Below are 13,099 nucleotides of genomic sequence, written 5' to 3'. Positions count from 1 at the left end.
GGACCTGCCCTCTATAACGAAGGCTGATCGAAGCCAAAGTTTGGCTCGAATTTGGCATGGCAGACTTTGCACTGGAATACCGATGGTGATGCGGAAACAGATGGATGGCAATTCCGAGACAAATTTTGGTGGCAGATTCAAAGCATTTTGCTTACTGGGTGTAATCCGATAGCTGTAGTAGCTGAATGTAGACTTCTTCCGTCCTTGTAGCGACGTGGTCGGTGTTGCAGTCGTCAACGGTCTTGAGAGATAAGGTAGTCACGTTTAGGTGGTGTCCATTGCAATCGTATCCGATAATGGCACGCGAGGCTTGTATCGACATGAATATTAGCCAAAGGTTTAACATTTTCTGTAAGCAAACGCATTGGGTCTTCTAATACTAATACAAATGGTTGTCGCGTTATCTTTTAATTTGTTATAGTAGAGTAGTATGAAGATAACGGGAGAGTGACTGTTGAGGATATTTTGAATAGTTATTATGTGAGTGGAGAAGCATTTCATTTTGTTATTTATTCTGCAACGGGCATTCGTTTGCTAGCTTGGACTAGGGGTTTTCGCTTAGTTATTTTTATGAATGATACTATCGGCGTGTTAGTTGTGATAAAAGTGGTAGAAACATTCTGCTATAGAAATTTTTAAATAATTTTATTCAAATAAAGCCATGATCCGATGGATTAACAGCGGTGCCTATCATATGCAAGGGTTTTTATAGGAGTAGTTATTTTTACGCGCTTGTATGGGTATTTACGAACGTTTATTCTAAAGTGTAGTTGCGTGTATAATACTTAGATTGACGAAAGAGAAAAGAGAAAAATTCTTCATAGAATCTGTGTGTATCTGTGCAAAAAAACTTAGGATGTTAAGCACTAGTTGAGAAGTCTGCTCGCAGTTCCGACCAACGATAAAGTGACCATTCGCTGTGGCTCGACAACGCGGAAGCGAGGCGTCCCCCACTTTCCTAAATTTTCCTTCCCCAGCGCGACGCTCAGACCTATCGCATACGCTCGCACGGCAGCAGGAATAGTAGCGTCCAATAGCAGCACTGATTGGAACATCAGTCACGTCCAATCACGTTTAATCACGTGATGTACAGTGAACGTGGTGCCATCTAAGTTAATTCCCTCGCTCGTGAACTAAGCGGTCCAAGGTCATACGTAAGAGCTTTCTCCCTCTGCACGGCAGGGCCGCGCCCGACGGCCCAGAGCCCACGGCATTCGGTATTTCGCGAAGTCATCAGCGACGGTCCCCGATGATTAGCTGTTTCCCGCGGAGGGAGATCCGAGCCGAGGGTGGACATGATCTTCTCCCATCCGACCTACCTCGTCGGCGTCTCCAGGTTGGCGAACCCGGGCTCGATCCTTCCCTCGTTGTCTCTCGGCACGAATTTTTCTGAAGCCGTCCTCTCAGCGCCACTCGTTGTGGTTACCCGCATTCCTGGGAGGAAGAAAAATGGTCCGGGACCCCCTGATACCCGGCTACGGTCCTGCAAATTCGCATCGCGCCAACTGGCGCGGCGTTCAAAATGCATTACAATTCGCCCCTCAGGATTTTCGAACTTTCCCAGGGAGAGCGCTCGCGATTGCCGTTATCGCATCGGCACTGCCAGAGGGTGACCTGGCCTCTCGTCATCGGTTCGGTAGGACATAAGCAATTCTACCGTGTCACAAATGTTATTACGATATTCTCGTCTGTTTATTAACATGTTACATGGAAATATTCGCAATGAAGCTAGAAATAATACTTTGTTTACTATTATAGTTTCTTATGTGAAAAATTATAATTTATAATATTATCTATTTGTTCAACTTATTTTCATTGTAAGGAAATATTTGCAATACAACGGTAAAATATTTTATTTTATGTATCTGGTTATCAAAGTAAAAATATTTTATTTGCCGAAATTTTCGTTCTATTAAAAGTAGTATTTTATTTGAGCCACATTAAAGTACACTACTTAAAATAGCATTTTAAATATTTTTTCTCGAAATTTTACCCAGGTCTGATTCAAAAGTTAATGGGCCACTCGATAGGGCGTCAAGAAAAACCATGTGTAATATTTTAACCCTATATCTTAACCGGGAGGGTAGTTACGCGATAAAACGGAAAAGATTAATATTTCACCTATTTTCCTTATTTAGTCGTATGCGAAAATTCTGAAAAAATTCTCACAAATGTCGAACACCCAGATACACATACTGTAATTAATTCAGATTTTTAGGTAGAACATTTTGATTGCAAAAAATCAAAATCCTCAAAATAGAACAGAAAGTATGCAGATTACCTAAACCAGACTTTCACATGCCCTAAATCTAATATATTTAATAAGATATTATCGAAATAATTTTTGCAACAAAATGGTCACGAATCGATTTAAGCAAACATCGATAGGCAAACACGTGATAGCGGTCGGTGGCCAAAAATCAATAGGCGACACGTGTCCTCGGGGGCTGAATTAATATGATCAATAGGGAGAGGACAAGCAAAGGGGTCCACACCCCTGTATTTTACGACACGAATTAAATTCTCAATTTGAGCCACCGTGTAGTCGTCCGCAAACAAGCCGGGAAAAATTAATAACGATCGAACGAACAAGATGGCGTCGGAAAGTCAAGAGAAGACAGCCCTCGGGTGTATGAACGAACGGGTGTATGAAGCACAACCCTGATTATGGTTGAGACAGTGTCATCGACATACATACACGTTGCTCGCGTGATCACCAACGGGGGTGGGTTCGCATAAGGAATCCCGACTATTCCGAAGAAACGGGGAAGGACACATCGAATAATTTTAATCGATCCGCGGGAAACATGCCACGGTAAATGCGAAATTCGGAATGCGTCATCTGTAACCCAGAAATCGTGATCGAGATGGATCGACAGGCAATTTCAACTTCCTGCAAAATTTTTGCCTTCCTCAAATTGGAATCTGGGCTCCCGTGTGCGACTTCATTTCAAGAGTTAGTGGAAGCAATTCGTTCTACACGAAAATTATCAAGAAGAACATTTTTTAATGGTCATTTTAACCCCTTAAACGTTCCCAAATATCGATTTGTTTTAAAAGTACGTACAGTAACACTAGAACTACGAGACCCGTTGAAATGAGTCTGAACAGTGTTCTCAAATATACATTTGTTTAAAAAGTACGTACAATAACACTGGACCTAGACGCGGCGTCCCAATGACGGATTAAAAATTGTTTAACTCACGAGCGCCAACAGACTGCGCAAATGTATTCCCGGAAGATCGTTTGATAAATATATTTCAATATGTTTACGATATGTTTATCGAAACAAAACACTTCAAGGTATAATAGGTATTCATGCGTCTGGTACTTAAATAACGATATAAAATAAAGCAATTGAGTTGCTGAAGAACCTGCTGGCAAAACACGGAATTGGTTTATCCCACTAAGCAGCTACACGGTGTTGACGGGAATAAAATGATTTTCTCTCTATAGAAATGTTCCAGCGTGGAATGAAAATTTCGTGTTCGTTCGTGCGTCATTGTATTCTCTTGAAAGCCACTTGAAAGCCATTCCCGCCCTGTCACGTTTTTACCGTCGAGATAAAATGCAACAATAACCACAGTAAAAGCAAACGTTTCAGGCGATGCACTTAAAAATTTCGAAAGCCCCGACTAATCGTCTTATATCGAAAGAAAATTCTAGTAGGTAATAAAAATTGATTTTGAAGTTCGATAAAGAAATATTACGTCACTAGCATGTCCGACGTGTTAGTTTAAGTGTCCTAGACCACTCGTCCACCTCTATTAAAATGGAGAGTGATTTTTATTCAAAACTAAAAAAAATTTTAGTAACTAATTCGTGTACGCTCTATCGAATGGTGACAGTTGCAATTTCCGCTACTAACCGGAAATAGGATTTTCAAACCGGAAGTCGTTTTTTTAATCGGGCCTAGTATTTTTTATTGCATATTCAAATTGTACGCAAAAAATGTAAAAGTTTTGTCTGTGACGTTTTCGCAGTGGGCAGAGAAGTGACGTCGCAAATTTTGCAACGTCACAGTGCTTATTGCGTATTGTGTAGCAAGCAGTGTTTTTTCTTTGTTTGCATTTGAAGTCGCTGCCAGCGGCACACTTCGTATTCAATGTTCGATAATTTGGCGAAAAAAAAAATCAGACAGCTACGATTGAGATTATGTATTCATCGCCTCATTTTAAAGCTCCAGTCTTCAAGTCTACGTTGATTTCGTTCCTTTAAAAAATTTTTTAATGCTCGTACGAACGTTTGAATTTGGAAAAATTTTTTAAATTAAAAAGTATGGTCTCTTTCTCTCTCTCTCTCTCTCTCTCTCTCTCTCTCTCTCTCTCTCTCTCTTTCGCCTGTTACGTAGTGTACAAAATTTTGTTGAGAAAAACGAATAACTGATTTCGAAAGTACAAGGTTCAAGCTTTAAACGAGGCCAGAACGAATATTCTAAGATTAACAGTATTCATGTTTATGCAGCACATTCCACATGAATTTTTTTAAATTATTCCAGATTTTTCCAGTAATGTTCATTCTGAGAAGTTCTATATAAAATAGAATGTGTACCTCTCCTCTCCATAGATCCTCCTTTCACCCTCTCTTCTATCCTGAAGCTGAAACTAATACACTGATGTCCTTAAATCTTTTTATAATATTCCGACTGCTTTAAATTGTAGGTAACCACTTTCTGTCATAAATGCATAAAATCCGCTGTCTATACATTACCTATGCATTCATCTTTTTACGCTGGTGTCAACCTGTTTAACAACGTTGCAAGCATTACCGGTAACTCCGGCCCTAGGGAAGGGGGACACCGTGTGGGTGACACGGGGTCCAAACAGATAAGGTATTTTGCTGGTGGGAGCTTCTCTCCCCCCTGGGACAAGGGCTTCTAAGCCAGGGGTGGAGGTGGGCGGTAGTATTAGTTTTCGAGATCCCGACCACCTCCAGTTAGCTGAGGGAGGTCACTGTAGGTTTTTCAGTGAGTAGGTCTGGACCATCTGGACAGACGAGCCCCACATAATCCTGTCTCTCCCCCAGGAGGGCAGGGTATGCGCAATGCATTTGTAGCAGCTAAACAGCGGCGGAAAAAAAGCCAGCGTTTTTTCCTCAGCAGTGGGCAAGAAGGAGAACACACCGCGTCTTTCTCCTTGTCACCGGGTCAGCTGCTAGCCCAAAACATAAACGCAATGCGAATAAAAGTCGACAGGTTATCGAACCCAAGCCGCGTAGGCAAAGGTCCCACGTCTCTCCCCGCTACATCGCAAGCGAAAATATAACACCACGCAACTGTCAACGCGACACAGATTACCGAGCATTCGCAAGATTATCGGGACATTCACGCGATCTATTTTAAAGGCTTATACCTCCGTTTCACACGTTTTATAGTTGGACAAATAAAGTGTAATTGTATTTTATACTGTCTCCGATCATTTCCACACATTTTACCTACGATAAAAAAAAAGGCGAAAGCGGTGGGACGCGCCGCTCGAGCACGAGCGGGGAGATTCTCGCGACGCAGGCCTCCATCGAGGCTGTTTGAGGTGGAGGAATTTCCTGCCATCCTGATGAAGTTGCCTCCGTCCACTGCAACGTGACAGTAAGTATCTAAATATTTCTAATATTCTTCAAATAAAATACTATTTTAACACTAGATTTACGGGACCTGTCCAAATTACGGATTCTAATATTTTTCATTTACGAATATTGAGATTGTAAACATGCAACCGTGAGGAAATATTTTACAAATTGATTTCTTTGAGAATATATCATTAAAAAGATGGCTACAAATTTTAATAGATACATTCACGTTGTTTTTATAAAGTAATGTAAAATAGTCATTTTTAGTGCTCGGCAAAAAAGGTTGTTCCCATATTTTAAAATAAAAGACGAATATTTACTATTTACTATTTAAAATACTATTTTTTCCAACTCTGATAGCAGCATGCTTGTGGAAGCCCGGTAGATCCCACCCAAGACATGGAGATACGGAGGAGCAGATAGTGCCGAATATCAGATAGTTATAGATAGTTATTAGATAGTTTCCGAATATGATTGTGCTAAATTATTTAATATCTGTTATTTTTAGTCTGTATTTTATTAGTTTACTTTGTATATGTTACAGAAGGAGATAATGCGCGGCGGCTCGTGAACTACAGAAGAAACGCCAGTGACATGGGCAATAAATAAACGTAGAATGGTGACATAATGCATTCTGTAATTGCTTGGAAAATAATTATTTTTTAGTGTATAATTTCATTACACTCTTACTGCCTTATTGTTCACTATTGTAATCATTGTTTTATAATCGATAGTTTATAGGTGTAGGAAGTATGAAAGTAACTTTACAAAAAAATATCGGAATTTAAAATTAATTTGAAAATTAATGCGATATAAAATAATGATTATTCAACAAAAAATATTCTGTAATAATTATAGAATAAAAAAAATAAATACAATCTACAAGTAATGACAAAATTCAATCGTTCTTATTGTAATCCTTAGTAAAAAACAGAAAATTAATTTTTTTACTTATTTATCCGATACTACTTCTAATGCTCGACAGCATTGACTGCAATGATTACGGTAGGGTTAGTAACGAGGTAAAAGTTTTAAGTAAGTAAATTAACTTTCGACGGCACCTATCCATATAATGCTATTTGGAGGCAGTGTTCTTGCTATTTGGACAAATGCACAGACATACAGATTCTCATATCTTGCGATGTACGTTGTTTTTTCCTTCTTCAACCGATAAATTTTCATTACGGATTAAAATAAAAAAGTTTTAAAAAGTGTCTCTTTTGGTTTTTCATGCAATTCCTCCTAATTGCAAATTTTAGAAATCTGTTTTACACGCCATTTAGTAAATCAACGCTTTTAATTGCTAAAAAAAAGTCAAGTCGTTTGGTCCAATTTTAAAAAGGGTATTCTGATTTAATGCATAGACAGCATGCGCAGTATTCGGACTGTTCGAAAACAACATCTAAACAAATTAGAAAATTTTAAGGGATAGAATAATATATTGACATTGTGTCTGAGACAGGAAATATTTGTGAAGGGCTGAATTTGGACGATGTAGAATTGAACGGGAGCAAAAGTAGCGAAGAAATAGGCTGTAGCGAATAATTTAATTTTTAAATAGTCTTTGTTTATGTAATTGAACTTTTTATTTACATGTACATATTATTTACATTTATATTAAGAAGAGAATATAATTTAATTTTTTAACAGTTTTAAAAGTATCTCGTCGCTGGACGGGTCTATAAGTATATAAAACCGCCGCTCATTATCTCCTTCTGTAACATATAAAAAGTAAACTAATAAAATACAACTAAAAATAACAAATATTTAATAATTTAGTAGGATCATATTCGGAAACTCACCATCTGCTCATCCGTATCCCCGTATGTCGGGTGGGATCTACCGGGCTTCCACAAGCATGCTGCTACCAGAGTTCGAAAAAATAGTATTTTAAATAGTAAATAGTAAATATTCGTCTTTTATTTTAAAATATGCGAGCAACCTATTTATAAGTTTTTAAAATAGTATTTTACTTGGAGAATATTAAGAATATTTTGATACTTACTGTCTCATTGCAGTGGACGGAGGCAACATTATCAGATTGGCAGGAAATTCCTTCGCCTCAAGCAACCTCGATGGAGGCCTCCGTCGCGAGAATCTCCCTGCTTGTGCTCGAGCGGCGCGACCCGCCGCTTTCGCCTTTTAACATAATAAGTTGATTGCGTTAAAACGATTAAACTTATATATTTCGTACATTAGTTCTTTTAATTGGAATTTCGATCACCAACCTGATTTAAACATGGGGATGTCAACCGTGCCGTAAGATCCAGCGGGTTGCAACTCGGTGCGAGCGGGGCCAGCGGTCACCATATCCTCGCTGAACGCTTGCAGCAACGGGATGTTCGAGGTGCTGGACCCAGTTCCGCTTCCGAGTTCGGCGGCACTGGTTGCCCGAGCATGAATTTCCTGAAACACGACCAGTTTCTATTTAAATCAGAGCGATAGCAAAATTTTCAGAGCACATATATTCAGAATTAGTTTATTACCTGCCGAAATTCCGAACTGGTCATCTTCTTCCGCCAATAACTCTGTACGGCTCGTCGCAAGGATTGCGACTTGGTGGCGTACAGAAGTCCATTGGCGAGCGGACTCAATCCGAATAGAAGTGAGGCCGCCGTAGCCAGCTCCGGGTGGTCGAGGAGCTGCGGTCGATTGTGTACTCCGCTGATCTCCCCTATAATCAGGCAGCAATACGGCATGTATAGCACGTAAAGCGTGCTGACCAATCAGATCACCTGAAAATACAGTTAACTCTTATTTAACTAAATATTAGACGGGGATCTCGTGGATATAGAAGGCGCGTGTTCTATGTACAAACCGTGGCTGTCGCACTGCTGGACCGTCCCACCGCTGGTAGTACACATGTGGTGCTCCGCTGTTTTGTCACCGCCGCGGCGCGGCGCGCCGCCTGGGACTGCAGTGCTATAGTCAGCACATGCAGGCTCCAGACAGTCATGCATACCACTGGCACAATCATTTCTATGGCGACGTATGTGAACCCAAAGCTTGTGGCCGTGATGCCCCATAAGCTGTTTCCGAAATCCGGGATGCAACTCCGGATTCCTGGTCTGTATCTGTAAACAATACCAAACAAGCGCACCTTTCATTATTATGCGTGCACGAACATGCCAGACAATTTGTCATTAAAACTTTAGAGAGGCAGTAAAGAATGAATGAATGGCTGCCAGGTGGTTAACAGTTTACCTACCAGGATCATATTACAGAATAAGACTTTTAATAATTGTGCCGTGCGGAAAGAAAGCTTAAAAATCTTCATTTACATTATAATCCCAAACTATTAAAAAATTATTAAAAATTATGAACTAATCGTTGGTAGATAATGTGTTAAGTGCCTTCCAGAGAATAGTACATAAAATTGCCAACAGAAAATGTAATGAATAATGAAGAAAGCGTACCTGTAAAATGGGACGATCCCCCAAAACGGCAGTGTACACAATAGAATTGCCATGGCTTTATGCGACGGCAAGACACCCGAGCAATATACTTCAGTGGGGTTATGACTGCAGTGTACCTGGACAAAAATCACATTACGCTGCAGAATTCTGACGAGAATCAAGTCCTAAGGGGAAATTGTTTTTTGATTTAATTAAAAAAGGAGGATTAAGCATGATTGCAAAGTAAATTGTGCACTAACCTGTCATAATTGATCCCAGCTATGGTCTATATCGCTATAGGATGGAGCGTCGTTGTCAGGTCGCCAGGCAGACCACAGCATATGTCTACAAGCTGCCACGGCCGCTAGCGAATGCAGCAGCCACCAAACTCGCTTAGAACTCCACCAGTCCCAAATGAGTTACCAATAATGCATATCATATTACTTTCTTTAAACATGGTTCTTAAAACAGAGTTTTTAGTTATAAAGTGATTTACACCAGCGTAAAAAGATAAATTTATTTACGACATATATGACAAAAAACTATTATGACAAAAAGTGGTTACCTACAATTTAAAGCAAGGGGAATATTATAAAAAGATTTAAGGGCATCAGTTTATTAGTTTCAAGAAAATTAAATATTTATCACTGCGTTTTTATCACTGTAGTGTGGCATTTATTATTAATGGTAATCGTGCATAAAAGGTACCTCCTCATCGATTTTGATAAAAATATGTTATAAAATTCAACATTCTGAATAACTTTTTCTTATACATATAACCGCCGCTCAGCCTTAGTATCTGAGATATTCGTCAAAAATTGTAGCTACTGCCACATTGAATTTTGCCTATACGTACATGTGTGGGCTGATGATAGAGAATAACCGATGACGAGGAACGGTTGTACGCTAGCGGTAAGTACGAGAGCAAGAAAAACAGGTGCCGTAAACAGACTGCCTCGATCAGCCGTGTCGAGCACGAAGTCACACGTTCGACAGACGCAAAATAGGGGAGGGGGACAACTAGCCGCAACGCATACATAGCGCGTGAACTTTTTCGAAATCACTTCCGTTTTCGGATTCGCGTAATGCGAAAATAAACTTGTCGAAACTCCTCTTCCTCACCGATTTAAATGAAATTGAAATATGTTACCAAAGTCATCATTCTGAACAACTGTTTACTACAGATGTAACTGGTCTATTTTAGTTTCTCAGATATTCGGAAAAAACCGTCACATTCACTATTACGAATTCTGAGTATTTCGAATGACCGAATTGTTCTTTATGGCGGGGGAGGGGCTCCGCGGAGTCCCTACCTAATTTTTTTTACGAAAATCTAGATTTCATTACTAATGCATATGTAATGGTAATTATTCACAAGAAATTAAATTTAACAATAAAATTAATAAATTGAAAAGAAAATTAACAATATGCGCAAAAATAATTGTTAAACGATTTTTAAATGAATATTAATATAAATTTTCTCCTAACACGCAGTTTCGTCGTAGGAATTTTTCGTACATCGTGATACAAACGTATACATAGTGAGATGTGTCCGACTTTTCCGCATTGTGCGCCGCGCCGATTGAGTACATCTATAGGAAACAGTTATTCAGAATGTGTTTCGTATCTTTCCCTGCTTGGAAAGATTCGCGGGAAACTAAGAGGAATGCAACTACACTCGCAAGGAAATTTAAAGGATTGTGTATGAGTGTGTATTTGGAATGGTATGAAAGTATGCTGAGTGAAAGTGGAGAAAGCGGACTGTATGAATGAATTGAATGGAAGGCAGATTTGCAATAAATTAACTGTATTTTCACACTGTAAAGTTTCAGTTTGTCTCAAAGGTTGAAAAATATAATAAATGACTGATAAGCAAACGATCTCGCGCGTGTTGCGGGACATTCTGTGATTGGCAGTCGCGCGGTTGAGCACGGTGAGGCATTATGGCGTCCGCGCGCCAATCTCAAACAGAATGACCTTGACAAAATATTCCTATTTCATCGAAATCCGCGATGAGGAGGTGTTTCGACAAGTTTACCCCAAAATCTAACCCAAACCAAACTCGAGCCTAACTCGAAAACTAATCCAAATGTAATCCAAACCTAACCCGATCGGCCCGTAATGTTTTACATTTAAGAAACCAAACCTTCATCATCATTTGTTGCAAAAAGTTGACATGGTATATAGATCGTTTGACGATCGTTGTGTGTGCGCGCCCATCCCTTGCGGATAATTCGCGAGCATATTTAGAACCCAGAGGTCTGAGGAGTAGAAAACAATTCGACAGATCGGCAATACTTATTACACCCGGCACGTGGAGAAATAGCGTTCGTTACTACCCAGTTAGTCAAATGCCTACTCGACCAAATCGAGTGGAATGTGTGCTGCACACATTGCGAGCAAAAGACTTATGTATTTCGTACCAAACCCTGCTCGAAACAGAATTTGGTCCTCATGTGTTTTGATTGTGACACCAAAGTGTGTCGTGAAATTCCGAATAAAATGCGGCGGCAGACGTTTGTCACATCCATGCGAAGCCTATAGGTAAAATTCCACGCGGCATCATGCGGCATGGGAGCCAAACTTTAGCTTCGTTATAGAGGGCAGGTCCGTCGCACTAAGAACGGACGTAACCTTGTTCTAACAGTAAATATCGGGAAAAATTGAAGTAAATCTTCCTGTGTAGGGTGGGAAAAGGTATTTTATTTAAGTTTCAATGCGTAATAAAGATAAAGTGATGCGTAAACACCACAATGTGTCGTGAAAGACAGAGCGCCGTGTTGTGCAATTCGAAGAGCGTACGTGCGAGAAAGAGAGAGAGAGAGAGAGAACGAGCGCGAAGAGTGTGCGTGCGAGAGAGAAAGAAAAGAGCGCGAAGAGTGTGCGTGCGAGAGGAAGTGAATTCGAAGAAGATTGAAAGAAGAATATGGAAAGGGATGACGGAATATTTTTAATGTGTATTAATTTTTTATTTCAATTGAATTTATTTTTAAATTCTTACAATTAGTATAATTGTAATATAATTTAATATAATTTAAAATATATAATTTAATTTGAAAAGTCAATTTAATTTAAAAAGCCAATTTAATTTAAAATATGATTTAATATAATTTAAAATTAGCACTAAAAAGTGCTGTTTGGTGCTTTTTTTTTTATTTTTGTTATTTTCAGTGGAGGGAGGTTAAATGCGTTACGCACAACTTCTCGGGGCCATTCCAACCCCGAGAAAGTGTGGGACTCCCCAAGCGATCGCCCCCCGTTTCAGAGGGGCGATGTGACAGCGAGGGTTTACCCACTAAAACTCCTCCCTCCACTTGCGCCCCCGGTTACTCCGCCTGCTTCCAGGGATTGATATACCTGGCCGCACTGCCCGACGGCTTCTTGTGCCGGACCCTTTCCTTGCGAGCTTTCAGGACCACTCGCATCGAATCTTGAAATTCGAGGCGTTAGGGCCTTGAGAAAGCTCTGCTTTCGCAAACTGCATCTGCAACATTATTTAAGAAAGATTATTTACACGGTCATATTAAGCTTATTAGGTTAATGTATTAAGCAATAAATAATTCTTACCGAAAAGGGCCCGCACAATTTTCGTGGGATACAATGCACTAGTGCCTCTTTTAGATTATACCCTCCAACATGGGCAAAAAAGTCAACCTAAAAAATAATAAGTGATATCATTAATATATATATATACTCACACGTGTGTGCGCATATAGCAATGGAATAAATGCATACACTTACCACATTATTATACTCCTGTTCGGAGCAGTTTTCAAAGTTGTCTACCTCTTCCCTCGTTCGAAAAGGTAGACATTCCGGCTTTTTCCCATAATTGCGAGGTTGCTCCCTTTTGCTTAATATTCTAGAAAGAAGAAGTAAATTTTGTTAAATATTGCCATCATACTGTAATTTCAATTTCTTAAATTACATACTGATCCATTTTCTTTTCCAGGCGGTCGAGCTTTTTCATGAGGTGCTCGTTTTGCGACATCAGTTGCTCAAATTGGGATGTCGTGATTGTTGCGGGGGTCTGTGGTGGTATAGGACGTGGTGTTATAGGACGTAGTGTTATAGGACGTGGTGTTATAGGACGTGGTGTTATAGGACGTGGTGTTATAGGACGTGGTGGTAAATAGGAT

General features: G+C 39.7%; 2 protein-coding genes and 1 long non-coding RNA gene across 3 annotated transcripts in view; 1 reads left to right on the top strand and 2 right to left on the bottom strand.

Moving 5' to 3' along the window:
* Nucleotides 1-13,099, top strand: part of LOC143363140 (uncharacterized) — a 458,910-nt gene that overhangs the window by 88,201 nt on the left and 357,610 nt on the right. The gene's annotated exons all lie outside the window — the stretch shown is intronic.
* LOC143363148 (uncharacterized) overlaps nt 1-13,099 on the bottom strand; it is an 839,400-nt gene that overhangs the window by 804,037 nt on the left and 22,264 nt on the right. The window lies entirely within an intron of this gene.
* Nucleotides 1,586-8,405, bottom strand: LOC143363155 (uncharacterized). Its single transcript, XM_076803755.1, has 4 exons — nt 8,380-8,405; nt 8,052-8,300; nt 7,794-7,971; nt 1,586-1,653 (listed from the first exon to the last, which is right to left on the bottom strand). Exons 2-4 carry the CDS (start codon nt 8,262-8,264, stop codon nt 1,586-1,588), a joined length of 459 nt encoding a protein of 152 aa, XP_076659870.1. The 5' UTR covers nt 8,265-8,300; nt 8,380-8,405.

The sequence above is a fragment of the Halictus rubicundus genome, unplaced genomic scaffold (assembly GCF_050948215.1).
Source record: "Halictus rubicundus isolate RS-2024b unplaced genomic scaffold, iyHalRubi1_principal scaffold0025, whole genome shotgun sequence".
Taxonomy (NCBI): Eukaryota; Metazoa; Arthropoda; class Insecta; order Hymenoptera; family Halictidae; genus Halictus; species Halictus rubicundus.
Note: the sequence above shows the minus strand (reverse complement) of the source record. Positions and strands in the feature narration are given on the sequence as shown.

Coding starts and splice junctions, on each gene's coding strand:
- LOC143363155 (XM_076803755.1), bottom strand. CDS start 8,264: ATGCCGTATTGCTGCCTGATTATAGGGGAGATCAGCGGAGTACACAAT. Junction 7,972..8,051: donor CCAGTTCGGAATTTCGGCAG/GTAATAAACTAA, acceptor GTCGTGTTTCAG/GAAATTCATGCTCGGGCAAC. Junction 1,654..7,793: donor CATCCCCATGTTTAAATCAG/GTTGGTGATCGA, acceptor GTGACACGGTAG/AATTGCTTATGTCCTACCGA.